Source organism: Rhopalosiphum maidis, chromosome 4 (assembly GCF_003676215.2).
Source record: "Rhopalosiphum maidis isolate BTI-1 chromosome 4, ASM367621v3, whole genome shotgun sequence".
Taxonomy (NCBI): Eukaryota; Metazoa; Arthropoda; class Insecta; order Hemiptera; family Aphididae; genus Rhopalosiphum; species Rhopalosiphum maidis.
Window position 1 is genome coordinate 51,657,594 of NC_040880.1, and position 26,642 is coordinate 51,684,235.

Genomic DNA, 26,642 nt, shown 5'->3' on the forward strand with positions numbered 1-26,642 from the left:
TAGATCATTTTGAATTTGATCATAGTTTGAATGATTCCGAGAATGGTGAAAATAGAAGTGTAAAGCTTAAAACAGAGGAAAAAACTGGTTTTTATAATTCCAACGTTAGTAATGAATTTATAGAAAATACTTTATTACATCATAAATTGAAAAATGTTGACTTTCTTGAAAAGTCCTCCGACAGTAGTACTAAACCTGAAACTGATAGTACTCTATCAAATAATTCAGTTGATGTTATTCATAGTAATACAAAAGCGAAAAATGTAAGTAAAAAATCGTATGGACTTCGAAAATCAGATATTACAATGTCAGGCTTCAGTTCTTCTAAAAAAGCAAAAGATTTAGATAGTCTTAAAAATGAATATATTAAAAAGAATACTAAATCAAAAGAAATTGTCAAACCCGAAAGTATTGGAGTTACACGTAGTTCTTCATTACGTTCTTATACATCTACAATATCCAAATCATCTATGGCATCTAATAAATCAAAAGTTACGAGATCTGAAAGTACAAAAACTATTCGTTCATCTTTTGAATCCAAAACATCGATGCATAATGTTAGTGTATCGAGTCAAAAAAGATTTGCTAGTTCCAAATCCAATTTAATAAAATCTTCAAGTACTTTAAGAACAAAAACTGATACTGAATTGACAGATTTCAAATCATTTAACTCTTCTAAAAAAATAACACAAAATATTTTATCATCTCTTGGATCTGAAATTGAAACGGTAGATAACAGTGAATGCAAATCTTCAACTTTCATATCTAAGAACCAAACTTTAAATCAGTCATTTACAAAGAAATCAAATATTCGTCAAGAATTTAATCCTGAAAGTAAAAACAATCAAAAATTACGTGAAAATGTAACTTCAATAAAAGTTGCAACTTCAACTAAAATATCAAACGAATCATCAACAAAATCAATTAATACCGTAAATAAAAAAAACTATTCAAAAATTAATCAACTTTCAAATACTAAACTATTAGATTCAAAACGTTCAACAAGTAATATTTTAACAAATGTTTTACATCCACCACTTGAATCACAAGGTACATATAATAAATTACCAGTCACAAATAAAATGTTAAATAAAAAATTTAATAAACCAGAAATAGAAAAATATCGTAAAACAACTGTAAATGAAAAATTAAAAAATAAACAAGTGTTGGAAGTACCCGAAACTTCTCCCAAATCTAAACTAAAAAGTTATATGGCGTCTACTGAATCTCGCAATAGAAAACTTGAAAATATTTCTCATGTTCACAGTAAAACATCTGATGTTTCAACAAAATATCAGCGTATAATATTTGATAAGCAAAAAAAAGTTCCCACGTCTCCATCAAGAATACCTATTAAAGATAATTCAAATAAAATTACAACTAAAAAGAATTTGTCACTTTTGGATACACGATCAGCATCTGTTTCGGACCCAAGAGTCTTAAGTGCTCCGTCACAAAGAAGTGGTTTTGACTTTATGTCTTCACCTAGAAAAATAAGTCCAACATCATTACCAGTAAGTCCGGCTCACAGGTGTTTAAAGGCTGATAAAAAAATCAGTTCAGTATTAATTACATCAGAAGTCTTCTCAAGCTCCTCGGATCGAGTTTCATCGGTAGAATTAGTATATGAGCAACCAAAACGTTCTTCTTGTTCATCAATGTCCGAACAACAACCTGCTTCTATAACAGAATCAGTATCATTAGATGATGAGGAAACTACTCATTCTTCAACCTCAGACACCAATCGAGATTCCGAGGTATATACACAATTAATTTTAAAATAAATCAACAAGTAAACACAATTACTACAAAATGTTCAATTCACATAAATATACAATTAAAATGATTTTTTTTTAAAAATTGTAATTTAAAAATTTACAATACGTAAAAACTTGTAGTTATGTAATTATTAATTAAGTTAGGTTTAAATACATAATTTAGAGTTGTACACTATATAATGTGTACAAAACTGCTGTAAACATTAAAATTAGTGGAGTATACAAATTTGCAACTTCCTCTATCATCAACTTCCATCCCCTATTGTTCATACTACGATATATGTATTTTTTAAAGCACAATAACTTATTGTACAAATTGTGTGTATAGAATGTTTTTCTTTTCTCTAATAATAAAAAAATGTTGCATATTCATACATACATACATACATACATACATACATACATACATACATACATACATACATACATACATACATACATACATACATACATACATACATACATATATACATACATACATACATACATACATACATATATACATACATTAATAGGAATTGAAAACTTCCTTATTTTTATATAGCTATACATTTTAAATTTCCAAATAATTATAACCTAATATAATAATGCCACTAATTATAAAACAATCTCTAGTGTACAAATATTTACATATTTTATACTTTATGTATTTAAAGATATAACAGCAGTATTGTACATTTCTAAAATAGTAAAATGTATAATTGGAGATGTATTAGTAATCAATAATATTTTAAGTTTAGAAGAGCAGAATATAAATAAAAAGTTCAGGGTTAATAAAATATTTTGACTTCTACATCAGTCCTCTGTAAACTAATATATCACAATTTTCAACATATGGGTACTTTCTTCTTTAATATGTAAGATAAAAAATTCTGTGCCAAGTGTAAATCGTACAAGTACTTCCAGTTTATAGGAACTGCTTACTGCTTAATTGCTATTGTTTTCAAGGCAATAAAAATCACAAAAAAATAATATAACCTTAATGTATTGACAAATGGCTATTTTTCTAACTTGTTTTAAAAAGAACCTAGTACTAAGTTGGGATTACTTTCGCATCACTTCGCCTCGACCCCTATCGGTTTTTTAAAAGAATGAAATTGCACGCCACTTAATTGACTTTCGTAGGCGCAGATTTTAAAAATTACTAAGGTTAATAAATGGCTATTTAAATGGACAATCATATTCGTATTAATATTATGATTATTATTTTATGTCTTTACCGTATATGTGTTAAGAACAAAATGCAATTTAATATACCATTTTAAAAATATGTTGGTTAAATACATAAAATTGGATTTTATTATTCCTAAAAAGTATGTACAGAGAATTGTTTTTAAATCAAGTATTAAATCTCAAATCTTCAAAAATGTGAAAAAATGACTCAAAAGATCATTCATATGTCGTATATATTGTATATTAAAAATGATGTGATACATAATAAAGTATCATATTCGCAGACAATGTATAATGAATACATTTGAAAAATGCAAAATTATAAGTAGTACAGAATATTAAATAGAAAGAAGCAAACAAAAAAATACTTTAAAAATCTATATATTTTCAACATATTATTTAATGTATGATTTATTTTTATAAACTACCCTGAACCTATATTTTAGTATTTCTTTGCATTTTATCTGTAAATGATTAACATTGATTGAAAAAGAAATATAATATATACACAAAATATCTAAAAAAAATATATTATTGCCCTAATATATTAATTACGCAATAAAAATTTTGTAGAAATATGTATTTATTTGATTTATTTTTAAAAACTGAATAAGTATTTCTTGAATATTAAATAACATTTCTTTAGAAAAAAATCCTAACAAAACCAAATTTATTTAGATCCACATTTTCAAAATCTTCTAAATGTTTTATTCCTATCTTCTCCAAACAATTATAAGCTTAGCCTTTTCTTAATTGTATAACTTATACGTGACAATAATATTAACAATTACGGCTCTATGATGGCCGATAGGAACCAATTAAAAAAAAAAATAAATTTTTAGAATGTGGTAAAGTTTTAAAATCTCTTTTGATAATTCCAAGTGTTTTTTTTAAACTCATGATTTCATTTAACCTCACATTATTTCCACAGATAAACTCAAACATTTTTGACGATTCATCAATAGAATTGAATTTAGTTTTGAACAATTCAACTCAATTTTCATTATTTAATGAAATGTCAGAAGAAAGCAAAAAAAACTTACCCCAGATTGCAATAACTGCATATGAGTCTAATGAGGAAGATATTGAAGTGACAAATCTATTAAATGGAGCTAATGAGCAAAATAATATTAAGATACAAGAACCACGATCAGTTTCTCCTAAACCGACCAGACATAAATCAAGAATTATATTGAAATCACCCATTACAACACATTTACAAAAGTCACTTTCTCCTTGTTTGTCAGATTTGAATAGCTATACAGATGTTGAAGTAATATCAGATTCAGATGATGAAAAGTATTATATTCGAACTCCTAATCTTTCGCCAGGACCTATAGATTATTTCATTCTGACAGATGTCGAAGACTTAAGTGAAGATGAAGGATATGAAAAAAACAATAAGGTTATAGATGAACTTACTGATATTGAACATTTCACTGATGATAAAGGTATAATCAATGAAGTCGAACACACAGCACCTTCTTTAGAATCAATACCTTATTTTCCACAGCCACACAGAGAAATTTTGTTTCACTCAAAAGATGGGACAATAAGTGCATTATCATCAACGGAACAATCAAACCCTATTTGGCTCAAATCCCCAAACGAAGAAGTTAAAGGTTTTGAATCCGAAGAAGAAATTATAACAGTTGAAGAACACGGAGACACAGAATCATGTTTCAATAACAATAATACATATTACCATGATATAGATGTAGGCGTAGTGGAATCTATAGAAACTGTCAAACAAGATCGATGTAAACATAAATATAGAAATCGAGTAATGGCATCAAAAAAAAATATAACACCTGAAGCAGAATTTGGTAAAAAACGATATCGATTAAAAAATCGATGTAATTCAGAGATAGAAGAAAGTTTTGAAAAACGTTCGGAAGAAAATAAAAAAAAAACATTATCAAAATACATGTCTGAACCCACTCTAAGCAATGTGGCGATTCCTAAACAAGATCAAAATATTAAGACAAATAAAATCAAAAACCAAGAAAATAATACATTTATAATACATGACAACAGAAATGGTTTTAGTATTTCTATTGATTTTCAAAGTCAAAATTCGGTATTATTAAGCGTTGGTAGGGATTACGGAAATTTATCAATGAGATGGTTTAATGATGGAATAATGACAGGTAGGACTATATCGGATTATAATAATGAAAATATTTTAGAGCCATTAGAACCCGGTTATTTTATTAAGAGTAGCTCATATGATCCAATACGACAATTTGAAGTAGATTTATTCACGTATGGAACAACTAAAACCTTTCAAAATAAATATTTTACGTATATTGCTGTATATCTATTGTTCAACCTGTAAACATAGTACAGTTATATATAAATAGACCATTTCAAACACAAATAATAATGGTCAAAAAACCTCTGGTAAAAGTATACTCCCTAAAAGACAAATTTACAAGTACAGAAAGATTATACCCTTCCCCTATAACACGACTATCGGCGTTCAAAATATTTAATCAAAAAGAAACGAAAAAACAACCAGAGCAGAAGAAAATTGAATTTGAACCTATAAAACATGTCTCTGACGTAATAAATATTTTTGAAAGTATGTGCGGTAGTCCAAAATTGAAACGAAAATTCAATTTCAAACCATCATCAACTTTGGATAGTAACATAAAATTATATGATTTAAATCAAAAAAATAACTGTAAATGTATCAAAAAAAAATCCCATATAGGTAATTACCAACTAAAGTATATTAAAGGTGACGGTCAAAACTAACATTTAAATAAATATTATGTAAGACACAAAATAAAAAATAATTAAGTCACAAAATAATCAAAAATGTATGAAAAGCATTTATAAATTTAATAATAAATGTTTTAATAAAAATTAATAATAATAAAATAGTTAGTCTACTAATAATGGGTTGTACAAAATTTAATACATATTTAATTGTCAATAAAAATGTATAACTACTTTGTATATTTTAATGAAATTTTAAATGTTTAAATGTTTATTAAATCATTGTGCGACCCAACATAATTACATTCATTTACCACAGTAATATACTAATATTATTTAATAAAAAACCATTTTTGTTTTTATATTTTGATTTTCGTAAATATTAATTAGTTTTAATTATTTTGTAGGGAATGAAGCTAATCAAATCCAACAACAAAATGCAAAGTCTATAAATAATTCTGGTAAGCAATGAATTAATTTAATATAATTTTTAGTATAAAGAAAATTAGATACCACACACTGATTACACAGTTTTAATGTAAACTTACAAAAAAGATAATACAAACTTTATTTCCAAGTGATACTAACTAACCGCCAATTCCCTGCTTTGCTCATTTTACTGGTATTTATTTAATATAATCAAAAGGCTTTTTTAGAATAAAAAACACTATTAATGCTTAAAAATAAATATTAAAAATGTAAAATTTTGCACTAATACGTTTTGTTATACGTTGTTTTAACAATAGAAAATAATAAAAACATTAATAAAACAAAATAACAAATTATGTTTACACAATACTTGGAATTATTTTTTAACTGAATTGAATTAAATTTCGATTTTAATGAAATATATTTTATTTGTATTTAGATAATAATATATAATAATAAAAATATTTTATATAATGGTAAAATTATATAATTAATAATTATGTATAAATGGTTTGATTTTTGTTTTTTTTGTTATGTAAATAATTTAATGAACATAACATGACCCATAGATTATATTTCAAATGAATTATTCAGTCAAAAAAAGTCAGATTATTTTGACAATTTATTGATCAATACCGCAATTAGCGATAGCAGAGAAGAACTAGCAAAATTGGTAAAAGCTGTGGAAATTTTGGAAAATAAAGTAGAAAAACAAGAAAAATTAACAAATAGTTTACAAGCCGAAGTATCAGAATCAGAAAGCTCGTCTAATGGAGTTGGTAGCATAGACAATGTACAAAAAAGAATCTATCGACTATTAAATGATGTTCAAAATCAAGAAAACCAAATACGACATTCGTTAAATGACATTATGCAAACAATAAATCATTGTGGATTTCCAAAATCCGATAACATACAAGAAGTTCAAGGACCAAGTTTCCGTAGTAATTTTAATACCGCGAGCTTGCCTTATAGATGGTGGAATAGGTCTATGCCTTGCTTGCCATTGTCAGAACGACATATATTTTTATCAGGTTCGCAAGAATCATTGACTGAATCATTTCAAATATGCTATTTTACTCCTAAGAAGAATAAAAAATCAGTATCAAAAATGTCAAAGAATCAGAATTCTGGTTATTGTATATGGCTACCACATAATAAAACAGGTGAGGTGTGTTGTTTTCGAGTATTATACTGGATTGTTTTTTATAACAATAAGCTACTAACTGCTAATTCCCTATTTCCTTTAAAATTCCTCACATTAAAAAAATAAAATAGAAAATAAAAATAAGAAAATTGATATATAATTAATGTATAACTTTTTTGAGAAATAATCGTTTTCAGAAAACGATCGTACTCAAATAAGACCATTAATGGTTAGAACCCCTTCAGAAAATACTGTACCTGACGATTATGAACACTTAGATGAATGGAAATCTGTTGATTATTCAAAAATATCTCCAGATACTGTACAAGAAAAGTTAAAGACAATGTTGAGTGATCCTGGTAACCACGATGAAACTCTTACTAATTTGCTCATAGATATGTTAATTGAACAAGAAACTGCTAAATTAGCAGCTTCTGGAGAATTATCTTCCGGGTCCTCTGATTCAGATCCTCATGAAACTCTAGAAGTCGAACAATTATCAGATTGCCCTTCTCCTATCCCAATAATATCCTCTCCGAAAATTCGAAGAAATGGAGTCGGTGGTTCTCAAAGATTATCAACACATCAAAGACCAACATTTAGAGAAATTCACAAAGATGATAGTGAATCTGATAATGATTATGAATACATAGTAACTGAACCTCCAGAGAAATTACCGGGTAGAAAAGTTACATTTCGTTTGGAATCAGAAGATGATGAAATTGTTTATCCGGGACAAAGTGACAGTGATAATGACATAGACGACTGTAATATGTCAATATCTGCTATTAATCAAACAAGTGTCATAGAAGAAATGAAATTTGAAATGGATACAGATGTTGGAGAAAAAACTTTAAAAAGGGTAGAGAGAAGATTTGAACGCATGGCTTCAGAAACATTAGAAGATAGCCCAATCGCCAAACAAGCAGTCGAAGGCGAATATCATAGAATAATTTCTCAGTTATCAAATGAAGAGGTCGATGTTGCCAATCAAATATGGGATGGAGCTGGTAAATTTAATATCACTTAGAAGCTAAATAGAATAATAACGCTTCTTTCAATACTAACAATAAAAAAAAATAAAGGTATATTAAACTTGGCAGTAAAATGTATCTTATGGTACTACGATTTCTATGAAATAAATTAATTTATGTATTTGTTTTATTTTATATTATAATATAAACCAACGTATAACAAAACAAAATAAAGCACTATAAATTCAGGCTTCTTTGTAGACAAACATCTACAAACAATTTTTTTTTTAATTTAAATAGAAATCCATAATACATAAATATCCTAGGACTTGATCTTTTTGGCGAGTTTGTATTAGTTAGTTAACCGTTGTATAAATAACCAATATTCTAATCCTGTATTTTGTTTGATTGTATTGTGTGTACAGAGCGCAGCCCAGAATTAACAACTAACGCCAGCAACTTAGCACTACAAAACTCCATAGATAAAATCCCACCTAAACCAAATCCTAGACATTCCATTGACAGTAGTGTTACGGCTTCTTTAGATGAAGATGATGTAAACTATACAACAAAAAAACTATTTTGGGAAGAAATAACCAAAACTAATCAACCTCCGCTACCAAAACCTAGATATAGTATTTCATTACCAATAAAAGATTCAAAAATATCTGTAACGAACAATGCTTCTTTAGAACTCTTCGAACATTCATTCGGTGCTTCTGATAATACAGAAGTGCCTGAAATGATCAAAAAACCAATGACAAGTAACCAAACTACAGAAAAAACTGTAGTTTCTGAGTTCACTTGTCTGAAGTCGGAATTACTCGATGAACATATACCACAACTAGAAACAAATGATGTTAAAGAAAATAAACGATTAGATTCTGAAACTGAATATATTATTAAATATGGAGAAGAATCATTAGCATTTGAAAATGAAGGGTTTCAAGAAGATGTTTTTGATGATAAAATTACCGCTAAAACGGAATATTCTCAGGGTTCAAATAAAAAAAAAATAGACACAAAAAATAGATCAATGTCATTACCATCTCATCAAATTGAACATATTTCCTCTAAAAAGTATATTCAGCAAATTAAACCACAAATGGAAGGTATACAAATGGAACAAGAATCCTCACCTGAACATAAATCTTTGAAATCTACAACACATCAACAATCTCCAAGCCAAGAAGTTCTTATTAATCGCCAAATTCATAAACACATTTTTTCTAATGAATTAGACGAGCAAATAGATTCATTAATACCAGAAGAAAAATATTTAGGTTTAAAATGTGAAAAAAGTATTTCAATAAACTCAATACATTCGTCATCTGATAAAATTTCTGGAAGTACAAGTGAAAAATCAATTACAAAAACCGAATCTGCTGAATCATCTGTTCTTGATGATTTACCAGAAGAAATTAAATTAAACAAAGTAATTTCGAAACAATCAAAAGACAAAAATTCATCAAGTTTAACTCACGATCATATTGATGAAATTCCTTCTGACACTTGTTCGTATATTGAAGAAAAAGAAAAATCCATTTTACAAACTGAATCAATTGACTCTTCAATGATTGATGACGAATTACATCATGAAATAGAAAACGAAAAAAAAATGAGTTCACAAATCATACCAGATCGTATTATTCACACTCCAGAAGAACACATTCCAGATACAATATGGGAAGTTACACAGCTCGGAACAGATGAACAAGATTTAGAGAACATTGATGTCAAAGATCAATGTCTTTTCCATCAAAATTTTGTTCAACAAGTTAATTCTATAGAATCTCTTGAAAACACAAAAAAAGAAATGACTGGAGAATTGGCAAGAACTATAGCTGAACAATTAATTAATGAAATTGAAGTTGAGCTTACAAAACGTCACGATGTGTTGGCCAATTTACATCATTTAATGATGTCACCTGATCAATTTCAACAACTAGAAAACAGTGGTTATTTAGATATGGAAGCAGAAGATTTGAAATTAAAAATTATGGAATCAGTATTAGCAAAAAAATCCAGGGACCAATTAAAAAGTATATCAAAACATGATACAATTACTTCAAGCATTGAAATTACAGATGAAGATTTAAAAAGTAGTGGTTTTGAAATCGAATACGAAGGATTATTAAAATCGCATATCACTGAGCATACTATTCCAGAAAGTGATTACGAAAAATCTAAAACAAATCCCTCCAATAAAGACCCGGGTATATTTAATGAATATGGACAATCTTCACATGATGAAAAAGAAGATTATTATAAAGAGGCAAACGATAATTTAATTATTGAAGCATATATAAAAGAACAACAAAATGAAAATGATAAACGAATAGAATCTCAACAAAAAGATTATTTTTCGGGTGGACAGGTTGATCATAAATTAATGTCTCGTAATTACTACAAAGATACTAAAACTGATGTTCTTGAAAATAAAATAATTAATGATAATGATCAAAAAATAGAAACACAAGAACTTGGGTCATATTACAATTCCAGTGATGATAATAGTGTACACGATATTCTTAATTCGAGTAAAACGTCAGATACTGAAAAGGGAAAAATAGTCAATGAACATTTTGTAGAAAATGATAGTCATAAATTTCACTCTAAAGAATGTTTTGAAGTGAAAAATAAACAAGTCATAAATGGGAAGACTGGAAATATTATTAACAATGAAAAACACGTTGATACATTGATAAAAGATTTCGATGATGAATTGATAAAAGAAAAACAACACTCGACACAAATCACAGATGATGGATTGGAAATCTGTAATATAGACAGAAAAGAATACCGAGCAACATCTTGTATTTTGAAAGAAACTGTGAACGATTATAAAAACGAAGTAACATTAATAAAAGAATTCGAGCCATGTTCATCAAAGTCACTGATCAAACAATTAAGCACGGAATCTTCTCCTTCAAAAGAAAATTCTGTACACTCACCAACTTCCCCATCATCATCTTCGGTTGATATTCGTGAAGAAAAACGAGTGAATTTTGACACCGTTGTCCTAAGAAAAGCTGATTCTATTAATATAAATAAATTATCAACAAAAAAACCTACAGATTCCAGTTCAAGTGATAGCCATTATCATTCATTTGATCTCACGTCATCTAGCAGACCATGTTCGTCAGATGTGGATGGGCTTTTAGCTGGATCTTCTGAATATGAATCTGCAATTTCAGTACCATCAAATGAGTATCACACAGCAATAAGTTCACTGAGCTCAAGAGAATCAATGAAATCTCTAGATTCAGAAAGCTCTGGAAACCTTGCTTCAGTGGAAAACAGTGAAGCATCTGAAACACTTATTGCATCAACTGGAGATTTAGATTTTGACCAAGAAGGTACAAACTCAATTTTAGAAGATGAAGATAAAATAGAACCATACGAACAAGAAATACCTATGCATATAATTAGAGGAGAATCCTTACCAATTATAGCAGAGCTAACTGAAATGGAGTACAGTTGCATGTATAAAACTCAACCATTTTCTCAGCCAGCTATTAATAGTGAAAAAAACATGCAAAAAATGAAAAGATCACATGAAATGACTTTTCATCCTATGCCGAAACATATAACTAGTGACAGCTTATCCGATTCGTCATCACATGAAGAAAAATTATTTTCTAGTGAAGATGCTAGTATGAGTATATCAAGTACAGAAGGCCAAGCAATTCAAACTGTTGTTGAAGCAATGAATGGATTTCCTGAATCTGGAACATGCAGTTTTAGTTTCAGCGATGAAAATACAAAATCTGTTGAAACTTTGACTATACAAAATGAAGATGAATGTCATGACAATGACAACAAATGTGTAACAATTCTATCATCCTCAGTACCAACAGAATATGGTATTAGCCATAATGTATGTACTCAAATGACTACAAAGTCAGAAGATGTACAAAAAAAAGGACACCGAAGAAATAGTAGTTCATTTAGTAAAATACTAATGGAAGATTTGGATACTATCGAAAACAAAGAAAGTATAGATACAGATGCATTGAAAGAATTTAAAGTTTATAACCAACATTCAGACCATATTCAAGATGTATCTAAAAAAAAAATTGAAAATATATCATCAAAAGATGCACATGTTTTGGATTTAGAAAAAGAAATTCCTTTAATACATGATAAACACAATTTTGATATGCATGGAAATATATCTGATAAACACAGTTTTGATCATATTGATGATATTGCCGAATCTGATGCCGCTTTTCAAATGGTACCTCATGTATCACCAGCAATACCCGCTTCTTTACCGCCCACAATACCAGAGGATCCCTTTTCAGAAGATGAGGATGATTTAATAGACAATTCTACAGATACGGTTCCTAATATTATGATAACAGAACATATGGCTCCTTTGATTGATCGAGGTTTTCATTACCCTGACTTAGACCTAGAAGCTAAGGAACTCGAAATCAAATCATCAACCCCACAAACTCCTGCATCAATTAGTAGTAAAGAATCATCAGATACAGATCAGGGTAGAGAATACATAATAAATGAAGAGTATGACCCACATGAAGAACCTTCATGGACTGGTGAGGAACAAACAATTCTTGAAAATGTTGAAGAAATAGAAGAAAAAGAATCTGTTTCTTTAAGTGAATCTTTCGAATTAGTTGATAATATTGAAGAAAAACTTGTAGACAGCTCAGAAGATGAATTTGTAGTTATAGAAGAAATAGGAAAAGAAGCTATGGAAGAAGATTCTGAAGGAAAAGCAATACAAATTGAAAGAAAAACTAAAATCATTCATAAAAATGTAAGCATCACTGGTTCACCTCAACATGAATCAGACTCTGAAAGTCCAGGATCAAAAAGTCAACTTGAATTAGAATTTACAAATCAAAAATGGGTGGAACTTCAATTTGAAGATGACAACACTATAAATGAAGTATATGGATATAATATAGAGTATGAAAGACCCCCTCTTGAAGATATCAAAGAAGAAGATACAGACGATTTGCAAAGCAGTAAAGTTGGGAGTATTGGCAGTCAAGTCAGTCATTCAATTGATAGTTTTGGCAGCATGAAAGAATCGTTTAGCAGCACTCCAGAAAGCAAAAAATACTTAGGAAAATCGTTAGAAAATGATAATATATCTGTGAATTCCCTACAAGAATTTGAAAGGTTAGAACAGTTGGTAAGAATCGAATCAATGAAAGCTAAGTCTTCGGGATCTTTAGCATCTACTACAAGTTCTTCTAATAGTAGAAAGGATGATTTATCATTAACTTCTCTCAAAGATTTTGAAACAATAGAAGCAGCTTGTTTTAAAACTGAGTTAATTGAAAACAAGGCTTTAGCTACTGAAAAATCATTAGATGACGAAGAGGGGATGTTTAAAATCAATGAAATAATCAAAGAAGCTGAGATAAACTTAGAACAAAACGAAGATTATTCTGAAAAACATATATCAGAAGATGATAATTTAACTAGTACAGAATCTCTTGACTTAAAAACAATTGTTACTGAAATGAAAGTGTCAGCTTCTCTGGAGCATATGCCAAATATAGGGTGTGTTGAAGGGAAACAAATTGATTATGATGACTGCATGAACTCAAGTGTTTCAAGTCGTGGTTTTAGTAGTCCAATTATGGATGACCATTCTAAAGAGTCATCATACAGAAACAGTTTAATTTTAGGTAGTAATGATTCACTAGGACCAATAAGTTCCACATCGACAAATGCCACTTACCACTGTGAAACTGGATCTAACATGTCTTCTAGTTTCACAAGTGGAGGTTCCAATACTATGGTATCTAGTATGGAAGGCCTAGACAAAACTGAAAACAAACACGATTGGTTTGACGAAAATGAAACTTTCGAAACATATAAAAAGGATTCAGATAGAACAGAATTCACTCACAAAATCATACGATTGCCTGCTGAAATACATAAAGTAACGGCAAAAGGACCCGAAAAAGAAAAAATTATTGAAGATTTTGTAGAATACTTTAAACCTGGTGAATTTCAAGAGGATATAGAACGTACAGACGAGCATGGAAATATATTTGTCACACGAATTGTACAAAAACGAATGGTTTTTAATACTGAAGAACTAGCAAATAAAGGTGTTTCTGAAGACGAATTAAACGAATGTTTGAGAAAACTTTCTAAAGATGCCCCTAGTGGATTTGAAATCAGTAAGAAAACGTCAACACATATTTCAGGTATTATGTGCATTAGATATGTAATATAGGTCATCTTCATCTGTACATAAACTCATTGTATTTTTCTCTACTATTCCAATACTATTTTCTTCATAAACCTATATTTTAATAACCATTGCATGCCTTTAAAACAAAACTTCGATTGAATGTTTGAATTTTTAATAACATCTTTTCAAAAATAAAAAACTTTTATTAATACTTTAAAATATGAATATTTTAGATAAATAATATAATTTAAATGTTATAGGTTCGTCTGAAGAGATAACAGAAGCATCAAATAATGATACAATAAAAGGTAAATAATTTGGCTAATAACAAATGCATGAATCAAAAATAACTCACAAAAAATCTAGTTAATACCCAACAAAAATTAAAGTATATTTTATTTATAATTCATTATGTGTAGCTCACTAAGTTATATAAAAACAGGGGTGTATTCAAGAGAGACAAAGAGATCAGTTGCCTTTCCCAGACATAATAGCTATTTAAAATATTTCCATAATTTCTTAGTTGTTGTTAATAGTTCATTTTTTTGTTACTGAAATGTTTCTTCTTAAATTAATATTAATAAAACTACAAATGAATTATGAATTACTAATAATAAATTAAATGGATAATTTGTGATACATTTATACTAGGTGTATATATTTGATGTCTTAGTAATAAATTAATATGTAACTACATAAATTATTTATCCACAACCTTTTAAAAGGACAACATACCTATTAAAATATGGTCTTTATCTTACTAAAGCATAACACAAAACATTTTACGTTATAATCCATTTAACACTTGCTTTTATTGTTTTATTACTCAATTAATTTGACTTATTATAAAATCTAAATAAGTATATGAATATTATTTTTGACCAACACAATGTTTTTTATGTTTTTTTTTTTTTAAACAAATTATGATAACATTTTAAAATTATAATTTTTTTTATCTTCTATACTCATAATTTGCTTCAAAATTAAAATACATATCAACAAACTCCTACTTAGAATTATCTTTAACTAGAAATTTGATAATACTAAAAGATTAAAATAACGAAGTAAAAGTAAAATGGATTATTATTAACATACAATTTTCCATGTTTTTTGTAAGTAAAACACTTGTGACCTACTTATAAACTTTAATAATTATATTAAAATAACTATAATAACTAATAACTAATAAGCAATTATAAACTAAGTATATGCAAAAACTATGATTAAATCATTACTTTTCGTCTCTCTCTCTCTTCCAAACATACGAATTAATATGGGGGAGCTGTTGTATGATATAATTTTTGAAAAATATCTAGTACAATATAAAATATAAATAGGATTCACATGTGTATATTAAGTTACATAAAATAAAAATATTTAAAAAAACAGTATTAGATAATGAAACTATATAAAATCTAATATAAGTTAGTATTTAGTACTTAGATTTTAGTAATACTTATATTAGTAATTAGATTTAGACGCTTTTTTGTGGTGATTGGTAGAGTTGCAAGTGGCTGCATCAAAACCGGAGTTGAAGTGTGAAATTAGTATGGACGACGATACAGAAATAGATCTACGCGAGCATGACTGGCGCTTTCAACATCAAATAAATACTGGTTAATAATCAAATTATTAAATAATAAGATTTAAAACAAAAAAAATATTTTTAACATTTATTACCTATCCAATTTTCAAACAATACCTAAGTTAATTTTCTTTATGATTAATTATATTATAAAAAACTCAATATCATAAAAGTATAATACTTATCAAGCGCAAACATTTTATATTATCTTAATTAGTAATACGAAAATTCTTAAAAACATAATAGAATATTCTTTGTATAAAGCATACTTACAAATAATATAATTAACCTAAGAGATTAAAAATACTTTTGTATACATAAGGGTTATTTTTTTTTAGAATGCTCAATAGAATGCTCAACCCATTTGTATGCTTAAATTCAGTTCTTACAGAAGTATTTTTTTTTTTTTGTAATTAGTACTTACCTAATTTGAGAATTGTATAGGTTTAAATAGGTATCGATACATAATATTTATAATTGGCATACCGTTTTTATAGGATTTTAAGACATACTGATGATAATACAAACTTCTATTCTCTAAAGATAATAATCTATATCTATGTTAATTGATTTAGTATTTTTATATAAGTTAACTTATATCAGCACTTATAACTTGAATATACTTTATTGTATTTAGCATATAAATATAAGTCATACACATGTACCTATAACCTATAATACCTATACATAGCAGGGGCGGCTTTAGTTCTTTTCCTAGAGGAGGGAGGCCAACATTTTTGATATGTATGTATTTAAACTATAATACAATTAGTCAGTAAGTGTTTATATTATAATATAGCAAAAATTAGTGCATTAAGTTTTTATTTAGAGTAAAAATTAACTGTGTATTTACTATTTATATAATAAATAAAAAAAAATATTTAAATATTAATATTAATGAAATAAAAAATAGGTTTATTATATATGTAACCTTGACTATTGACTATATATTTTTGGAAAGTTCAAATTCTGAAATAAAATGATTAAGAATTGTGATATTACTTTTGTAGTTTTGAACATCATAAGATTTATATTATACATTTAGATTACCTTAATTGTTGTTACTTAGAATATAAAATATAAATTTCTATTTTTCATGCTGGCAAATCGATTAAATATTTGACAAAATAAAGAATAAGATATCTAGGTGGGGGGGATGGCCCTTAGGTGGAAATGCCGCCCCCGTTACATATTATACATACTTATACAACGTATAACATGATTTTAAAATAAATAGCAGCACCATAATCCTTGACTACCTATATTAGGTACATAGGTAGGTAATAAGAAATGTTTTAAAAAAAATTAACTAGTAAATTAACCTTAGTTTAACAAAAAACTATAACAGTTTCTTATTTTCTGTTTTAGAATAATTCTTTATAATCAATAGACCTTGGTACCTCAGACCAGTTACTGCTCTGTACTGCTATTATTATACAATGTAGCTTTTATAAATTAATTATAAAAGAAACGCTATTTTATAATTTTATGTTACCTAGTACCTACTATTATAGGTAGTACTAATCCTGGTTGTAGTTGTAGATAGCTACTATAATCATACATTCTTACTTTACATAGTTATAATTTGTGATACAATTACACCTAGTAATATACAGATAGCTCATAGGAGGTATGCTAAGCTAAAAAAATTGTTCATATGAACATTTTTCAAAAAAATAAAAAGTTCTTAAGTGGTAGGTATATGAACATTTACAAATGGGTAGGAAGTACTTGAGTATAAAAACGTTGAGAATTTCTTATATATAGGTATAGATAAATTAATTTGTTTATGCTAACTACTACTTACTGTGGTACATTGGTACCTGCCAATAAAAGTGCTGAAATATATTACCTATTTACTTAATTAATAAATTAATGAATTAAATTTTAGAATAAAGATACCTATACCTACTTACTAGCAACAACTAATTAAAATAAACTTTTAAGCATTTATTGAAATTATTTAATTATTTATTTATAAATAGATAATTTTTTTTTTTAATCTAACCTTGGTCAGAATATACATATTATATCTACACATTATAATTTGCAGATTTGTTTAATAGTATAGGTCATATATAAACAATTAATACATAAATTTATGTAAAAACTGTAAGCTGAAGATAAATAATTTTTGTTTTAGAAACTGATGATATAACAAAGCCAAGTACATCTGGATGGTATGTATACAAGAATATAATATTACAATATTTAAATTTGTGCCTAGTTAAAATATTACCTAAAATATAAACAATGTTACTTACCATCATATGCATAATATTTAAAATTATAAAAAAAACAAAATTTAAACTCAAGTAAAAAAATTAGATAGATTAAACATTAAACACAAATACACAATTATTGCCCCTTAATAATTGGTAGTACAATTTTTCAACATTTGATGTTCTAATTTCTAAAAAAATTTTCAATTTTTATGTTTAATATTTTTTAATTAAGTAATAAGAAAAAAATAAAGGTTTTATATTATAGTGTTACTTACTAAATACCAGAGTTATACGATTGAGAACGTTTTACTTTTTTAGTAACACGATTGAGAATGATTGTCGACAAATCAAATAAATAATATTTTGTACCTACCTTATATTCAAACGATTTAGAACGATTTTTTGAGCAACGATGTCGTTTATCTGATTGTTTAGCAAGCATCTTCATGTAATGATTTCTGTTTTGAAGGAAACTCAAACACAAACCGTGACAATAATGAATCGATCGAAAACAAAATTATCAAAACCATGGACAGTAATGACTATGATCATATTATTTCTACGATTAATTCTTACTAAGAGTTTGAATGAACTAAAGATATCATGACTTCTTGCAGTATCTAACAATAACTGGAAATAAATACTTGGAAAAAAAATTTAAATTGTATCTTAAACTGACAAATAATTGATATTTGTAGTTTGTACCTATATTTTTTAAATGACTAAAAAATCTATATCAAATATTAATAATAATATATCATATTAAAATTTAATATCAGATATACTATTTTGTATTTTTAATCAATGCGCCAACATTACATAAAAGTTAGCGTTCATAATTGTTCTCAAATCTCAATCGTGTTCTACCCATACAATATATGTCTATGGTTCTACACATAAAAACAGCTTGGCCAGCTTGCATAAAATATTATATTTTATCATTATTATTATTATTATTATTTCCGTGGGATTATTTTTACCAGGATATACTTTTTTATCTGCAGCCTTTTTTACTGAAAATCCCCAGCGCCCAGTACCCTTATAATTAACTTTAAAGCAGACAGCAATAATTCCTTATCTGGGTATTACCACTCGCGACCTATAATAATTATCTACCTATCCTATTTAGAAATTTAGAATCACCAAAATATCACGAATCACGTTACCAATTCGTATAATTGTGTAAGCATTGCAATCTTTCATTTTCACAACAACACCTATATATATTTAAATAATTATGTTAAAACTGAATTCCTACACCAGGCACGCATACAGGGGGGGTCAACCTCCCCACACTTTGTATACGTGCCTGTCCTACACATAATTTTGATACGAGACATAACAGGTGTTCAATATAACGAAATATTTTTAGAATAAACCGCGATGCAACGTCACCGATCAATAGTAGATATTAAATAATATTATTATGTTAAATACAAATAAAATATGAACATGCAAAAATAATTCATAAATAAATGACCATATTCTATGACTTTATGTAAACTTGTTGTATTAACTATATAAAACTTGGTAATGAAAAACGTTTTATTGTTTCAGGACTGGAAAATCAAAACCGAAAGAAAATGTTTCTGAACTGTGAAGACAATGTAATATGATTTTGAATTTTAATAATAAATTGTTCATCACTATTATTATTAGAAAATATTATTAATAATGTAAAAACATTTAGTTGATCAATCTGAAAAATATATATAAATGGAAAGCTACATTCCAATGAATATTTGAATACATGTACTTACTTAAAACATTAATAAATATAATAAGTTATCATCATTTAGGTACCTACTACCAGTACTACCTATACCTAGTAATACCATTTCATTTCATTTTGCAATTTAATTAATTTTAAGAATAGGTACATTCTTGTTTGTAACTACATAATTTGCATATTTTTGAATATTTATTTTTAAAATAATGAATTATTATTTAGATAATTATTATTTTATGTATTCGAGTATTTCATATGACATTGAAATTAACAATTTTTATTTATGTTATATCGCTTAACATTTGTCTCGTTTGTCTTACAAATACTTTACTATATATACTATATATACCTACCTACATGGCTACATATAGAAGTTAGTCAAACCTATTATACCTATACTTAATTTTATATATATATAATAAATATGTATATATAATAATATATATATACATATTATTATTATTCATATTATCCCATTATTATAACTTACTATTGATATTTTTATTTGAACTACAAAATAACTCATTGTTACCTATTTTATGTCATACTTAATAAAATTTTGTCATCTTGTATAAAATTTACTTTTAAATAAAATGACAGCCCATTGCAATTAAAATGAATAGGCAAAAACATATTGTTATTGTATCTATATAGGCTGTGCGTTATTTTTGATGAATGAATATGATGCTTTTAATAATCATTAAATGTGTTTATTTATTTTGTTTAAGCCTATATCCTGTCATCAAAACAATAAAATAGATCAAATGAAAATAATTAAATAAGCTAAATAAATACCAAAAAATTAAGTGGGTAGTATAATATCGGTACGTATGACATAGTCATACACAATAGAAAGTGCAAGAAGTTGCAAGCTACCTCTGATACAAGATCTTTTTTCTTTCGAGTAATTTTATACCTACTAAAATTGTTTTTCTTAATTAATTTAAAAAGATTTTTTCGCAATTTTCCTGTTAAAGTTTATTCCTATATACCTTTTTTTTCTTATAAATCACTACATGAGAGTCGAATTTTTTTTACGTTTTTAGCAGGCGCGGATCCAGAGTAATTATTAGGGGGGGCCATTCGGCCATTACATCATAGGCGCAAATAGTGTTTAAGATTTGGGGGGAGGGCTGAAGTCCTAGCTACTGAATGAAGCATTGAAGCATTTATACAAGTAATTAACACCTAAAAAATTTTTTAGTACAGCATATAGGTATATCATATACTGCTTACTTAATTACAAATATTGCAATACTGAAAGAAAATAAAACTTACTAAACATTTTTTTAAATGTGCTATTTAATCTAGTCATAATAGTTGTCAAAATTATATTTATAATATATAATATACATTATACATTTATACACCACTAACTTTTAGGAAAACAGTAGGAATTATTACTGTAAGTATAACTTTAGAGCAACAAGTAACAACAAAATAATATAATTATAGAACATATTTTTATATAAAAATATGTACCTATACATTTTTAGAACTGTATTCTTCGATTAGATTGAACCTATTAGTTATTATAGTTTAGCTCGTATAATAGGCATACCTATAAAATATGATGTATAATAGCCAAATGGTACATCATTATATCAATATGAGCTGCAACATTAGACTCCTTAATAAGAATGCTTATTATTCTTAGTTCTTGGTAGGTATTATTTTTTATGGCTACAAGTCAACAATGTACAAAAATATTAAAAATAATACCACGATAAATAAAATTTGTTCATTTACGAATTACCTGCATAATCTTAAAAATACAAAAATTAATTTTGCATCATAAACTATAATACTGATAAAGCTAATCTTAAGCTTAATAAAAAAAACTAGGTAGGTGCATTGAAAATAACACTCTTTATTTAAGAACAATTAGTAAAAACTATTAAAAAAACTATTGAATATTAATAAACCAACAATAATTATAAAGCAAAATCTATTTTTTTTTGTTTTTGAAAAATATTCGATATTTGTTAGTATTTATTGATTCGAAATATTCGATGTTTGTTTGAAGACATTTTCATTGTAAATGTTGTCTATACAACTATCTTTGCATTTATAAAATGGAGTAGGTCTCACACTTAATCACTAATGATTCAAAGAGATACAGGCGTTAAATAATAATGAAAAAATTGGTTTGCGCGGCAATAGGTACAACGCGAGTCGCGAACTCAATAATTTTACTAAATTATAATTTTTAATATGTATTCAACAACAAGATATATTTCATTTTAAATCACACCATATTCTTAAGCACATAAATATACTTAGGATTACGAAAAAAAATCCTGATACTTCGTTCGCATCTGTCGTGTTGGCCATCGCTCTCATGCCTGTATCCACGCCTGTTGCTTAGTCCCCATGCAGCATCATTTATTGAAAATTAAAATAATCATACAATTTATACAATATGGTAAACCCTCAAGGGTACTGAAACTACCTTCCTCAGCGAACGCTGGTATGTATATGTAGAACACGGCCCAAGAGAGCGAACAGGAAATTACAACTTAAATGGGGATACACGGGACATGCCCCGCGTTATCCCCTTACAAACAATGACAAAATAAATACATACAACGGCTGCGCAGCAATGTCTTCTCGGGCCGACCTAAGTCCACCGCCCTTGAGATCTCATTCGGAGAGCCTCTTGGCGGACCAGCTTAAGCCAGCCATCTTATAGATGTCTCGTCCTGAGCTCCTCTTCTCGGGTCGGCCTAAACCCGCCACCCTCGACGCACGTTCTGAATCTTCACCGTCCATTGGCCTCGGCGGCTTGTCGCACCCTTTCCTCCTGCTTTTTGAGCAGTCAGGATCTCCACCACCATCTTATAGAAAAACCTGAACGTTTCTTCCGCCTCCCTTAGTGCGAGACACTTCTCCTATTGGTCTACAGCTAGGGAGGTCCTCGAAAACTGGCCCGTAGAGGATGTAGGCCAATGGAACAGGGTGTACTCAGCGGTGTCCGACATGCACCTTGTGCTGGGAGCTTTGCCCATGCAGTGGAGATAGTGTTGGAAGCAACTGTGGTCGAAAGGGCCTGTGTCATCTGGTAAGTCCAGGGCACCTTGAGGACCGTCCGGCTTATCCACTTGGCAACTGGCAAGGTCCGGTATGAGCCGAAGGGTCCACGGCACTTTCCTTGAGCACATTCGCCTACTGTTCCACTCCTTGATTGTGACCTTCCTCTCGGCCTTCTTCATGAAGCACTTTGTAATTGATAGTCAGATAGTCTACCTAAATAGGTACACTACCTACAATGCAATCTTGAATCTAGTAGTAGTAGGTACTCCATGGCAACAGAGCGATGCCGTTAATATTCGCCCCCTATTTTATTTATTATATATATATTATACCTACATTATAAAAAATGTTGACGTCCCTTTTAACCATACGCCCAAGACGCATGCCCCCTAGCCCCCCTCACACACGGCACGGAACTGCATGGCAAATGGAAATCGTCATAATTTGTCGGAGAAGAGAAACAATGAATGTAAATTGAAGTAATTGAAACACTAATAAAAAAAAAAAATAGTACGTTCTGTTCAGTTTTATTTTTTACAAAATATTAAGTTTTTAGTTATAATCTAACTCGTTAGTGGTGAAGTGTTTTTAATACTTTAGAGGCACTGAGCACTGTATGTGCATTTTTCTAAACCTAGCATAAATAATAAATGTAATTAAATTAAATACAGACAAATTTAGAAATACAAAAATTAGTAATCTCTAAATTAAATGACAGTGTGACACACGTTGAAATTTCAGGTACCGATACTGTGAATAAGCTGTAAAAAATAGTTTTAAAGTAATTGTTCTAGCAATCTGAATGTAGTAAATGAGGCAATAGCTAGGTAATTTTTTAATTTTAAATTAGTAATATAATTATTTAAATTTAATTAATTTTGTTAAAATTGATTTTTTTCTTTGACATGCATTCAAATATTAGAAAAGAAATGTTTACTGTTAATTTATTCGTATTACGAAAAGTTCTTTTTCTCTAAAGGTAATTAACATCTTAACAAATAAAAAATTAAAAATTAAAAAACTTTTAAAAATGTTTGCTTAAAAGTTGACGAGACTATAAACTTTTAGATATAACATTTTTCTTTTAAGTACTTTCTTCATTTTCTATTATACGAGACTACCTTATTATTTGACAAATGCGGCTGCGACGTCCTCTTAATATAAATAAAAATAAGATAGTCTGTGATAATAAAAAAGTGTGCAAATTTTGGTAGTCTTAGATAACGGAAGTGGTCTTGGGTGATAGTCGCGATATTGCGATAATAACTGTATTGTCGTATAACCAGAAAGTACCTTCTGTATCTTATGTCATAGTGCACATAATTTTGTACAATTGTAGTCTTATAGATGAATAGTATGGAATATTGAAAAATCAAGAAAGAAAAGGTTAATATTTAATTTGAAGTGGCAAGTTATTTATCACTATTACAAAATGTTGAAGTATGTAGTTGTACCAGCAGCAAAATCGACTTGATATTTTTAAATGGTAACAACTACGTCTAATTTTTTAATGGATACTAATGGATCTTTTTTATCTGAAATTGTTGATAGTGAAACCATAAATTGTGGTTTACTAATTTTATTAATTACAATGCTTTTGAGTTTAGTAAATTCATTAACAGTAACAGTATTAATTAAAACATTTAAAAATTACACGACGTTATGAAAATAATTATAAACTGTACATAAGAAGGTATATCATATATTTATTAAAGTATATCAAAATTAATATAGATTAATATTTATATTAAAAAAAATGTATTTATTAAATATTTAAACAATTACTAAATTATATTAAGATAAATTAATAAAAATTATGTTTTAAAAATAAAAAATATAAATAATTATAGATTAAGAGCAGACATAAATACAAAAATAAAATGTGTATCAATAGTTTGCTTAGCCAATAAAAATGATGATGCTAGTCCTTGTTAAATGTTGAGAAGATTATTGACCAGGAGCAAGCAATGATTTTTCCATAAACTTCTTACGAGCAAAACACAACCACCATTTAGATGGTTTTCCATCGTCAGTTGAAAATACTTTTTCACAAACTCTTCGGCCAGTTTCCTTTCGTAATTGTTCCAAATATTGACGCATAACATCTATTTAAAAATATTAAAAACAATTTTCAAAAATGATTATATTTTGAAAAATAAATGGTTTAACATCAAAGTACCTGCTTCACCAGTTGATGACGGTTTAGCATAAACTGAGTTTAATGGAAACCCAGCCTCTCCAGGTATATCAAATCTATAAAGTGCCAATGAATACATTTCAGACATTCCTTGATCTTTACTTTGACACTTTTGAAGTTTTTTTAAACACTCTGTTATGTATAAAGTAATATAAATCACAACACGATCAGCTTCACTCTAAAATATAATCAAAATCATTAAATAAATAATTGTAATTTATACTATATCAATTCATGTATTTTACCATAAAAATTATAGAATACCTTAACTTCGTAGGATCTGAAAAATACATTTGCTTTAAAAAAAGATAATGCCTCATCAATTATATCCATGTCTGCAATTGTTGGGCTGAGCAAAGGTGCAGGACCTTTGTATTGTGACTTTATTGGAACTATTGCCATATTTCCAGTTAGTTGTTGGTAATCTTTTATACTTGAATGATAGGCCTGATAAAATAAATAACAAATAATTGTACGATTATTTAATTGTATTCTAATCTATTTCAATAATCCTGAATACTTAAAATATTTATAATGGAGTTGATAATCTATTAATGTATAAATAGATAAGGAAACATAGTTACCAATCTTCTTACATAAAACGAAGTTAAAAGTTTATGAACTTTAAACAAATTATATACTTATTGAACAATCTTACTACAATAATATAAATAAAAAATTATTAAAATCCAACAAACATTTTAAAATTTAATTTAACTAATTATTCAATTCATATATAATTAGTATTAAAAACTCTTGACTCTCTTTAGATTAGAAAGCATATTTAATACATAATAATAGTGTAAGCAATATGTGTTTTTTTTTAAGGGACTCACACCAGGATGGGATTTTGTTTTATAAGTAATTAACAGTCATGCTATAAATACCCTGTGTAAAACTTGTTTAGTTAATAATTTGAAAATTCTTTTAAATATTTAATAAGATATTATATAGAATATAATGGTAATCTTTAGAAGACAACCCAAAAGTTAACAGACTCTCTATACTTTATACAATATGTTCAACAATCCACAGCATTAACCTGTCTAGTATAACATTAAGTATCAAAAAAATTATAGATAGCACCTAGGTAAAAATTAATTGGTTATACTTACTGGCATGATGCTACACCGCTTCAAAAACAAATATTATCGGGTGACTATTGATGACGAATAAAAATTAGTTATGACTAACACAAACTATATTTTATGAACATAGCTAATAAATAATTAAATTATTAAGTTAATATTAATATCGATAACATATATATATATATAAGTTAACAGAACTTACAGTTCTCTCTAGAAAATTGTAAATTGTATATTATCTTTAATCTTATCAGTTATCACCAATCACCATTTTTATATACTACTCTATGGACGAAGTTCGTACCACGGTTTAAAATATACCTTAATATCTTTAATAGTGTTTAAAACACATGTTTTTATATGATAACAATTTTCA

General features: G+C 27.7%; 2 protein-coding genes across 8 annotated transcripts in view; one reads left to right on the forward strand and one right to left on the reverse strand.

The window, feature by feature from the left end:
• LOC113558821 (ankyrin-2-like) overlaps window positions 1-20,451 on the forward strand; it is a 106,523-nt gene extending 86,072 nt beyond the window's left edge. For 6 of the 7 annotated variants that reach the window (XM_026964375.1, XM_026964374.1, XM_026964377.1 and 3 more), the window contains 6 exons: window positions 6,083-6,136; window positions 8,651-14,422; window positions 14,670-14,717; window positions 15,912-16,025; window positions 18,138-18,174; window positions 19,777-20,451. In XM_026964375.1, coding sequence (XP_026820176.1) covers window positions 6,083-6,136; window positions 8,651-14,422; window positions 14,670-14,717; window positions 15,912-16,025; window positions 18,138-18,174; window positions 19,777-19,819 — 6,068 coding nt within the window. In that variant the 3' untranslated portion in view covers window positions 19,820-20,451. The remainder of the gene's footprint in view (window positions 1-6,082; window positions 6,137-8,650; window positions 14,423-14,669; window positions 14,718-15,911; window positions 16,026-18,137; window positions 18,175-19,776) is intronic. The other variant, XM_026964381.1, reaches the window with a different exon arrangement.
• A 4,360-nt stretch (window positions 20,452-24,811) lies between these two features.
• LOC113557265 (actin-related protein 2/3 complex subunit 3) lies at window positions 24,812-26,456 on the reverse strand. Its single transcript, XM_026962687.1, has 4 exons — window positions 26,294-26,456; window positions 25,443-25,625; window positions 25,161-25,356; window positions 24,812-25,086 (listed from the first exon to the last, which is right to left on the reverse strand). The coding sequence occupies exons 1-4, from the start codon at window positions 26,297-26,299 to the stop codon at window positions 24,929-24,931; spliced, it is 543 nt and encodes a 180-aa protein (XP_026818488.1). The 5' UTR covers window positions 26,300-26,456; the 3' UTR covers window positions 24,812-24,928.
• Window positions 26,457-26,642: the final 186 nt, after the last annotated feature.

Excerpts from the sequence above, each read along its gene's own strand:
- LOC113557265 (XM_026962687.1), bottom strand. Across the intron at positions 25,357-25,442 it reads TCAGATCCTACGAAGTTAAG|AGTGAAGCTGATCGTGTTGT; the intron begins GTATTCTATAAT and ends ATTATATTTTAG. Across the intron at positions 25,087-25,160 it reads GTCATCAACTGGTGAAGCAG|ATGTTATGCGTCAATATTTG; the intron begins GTACTTTGATGT and ends ATTTTTAAATAG.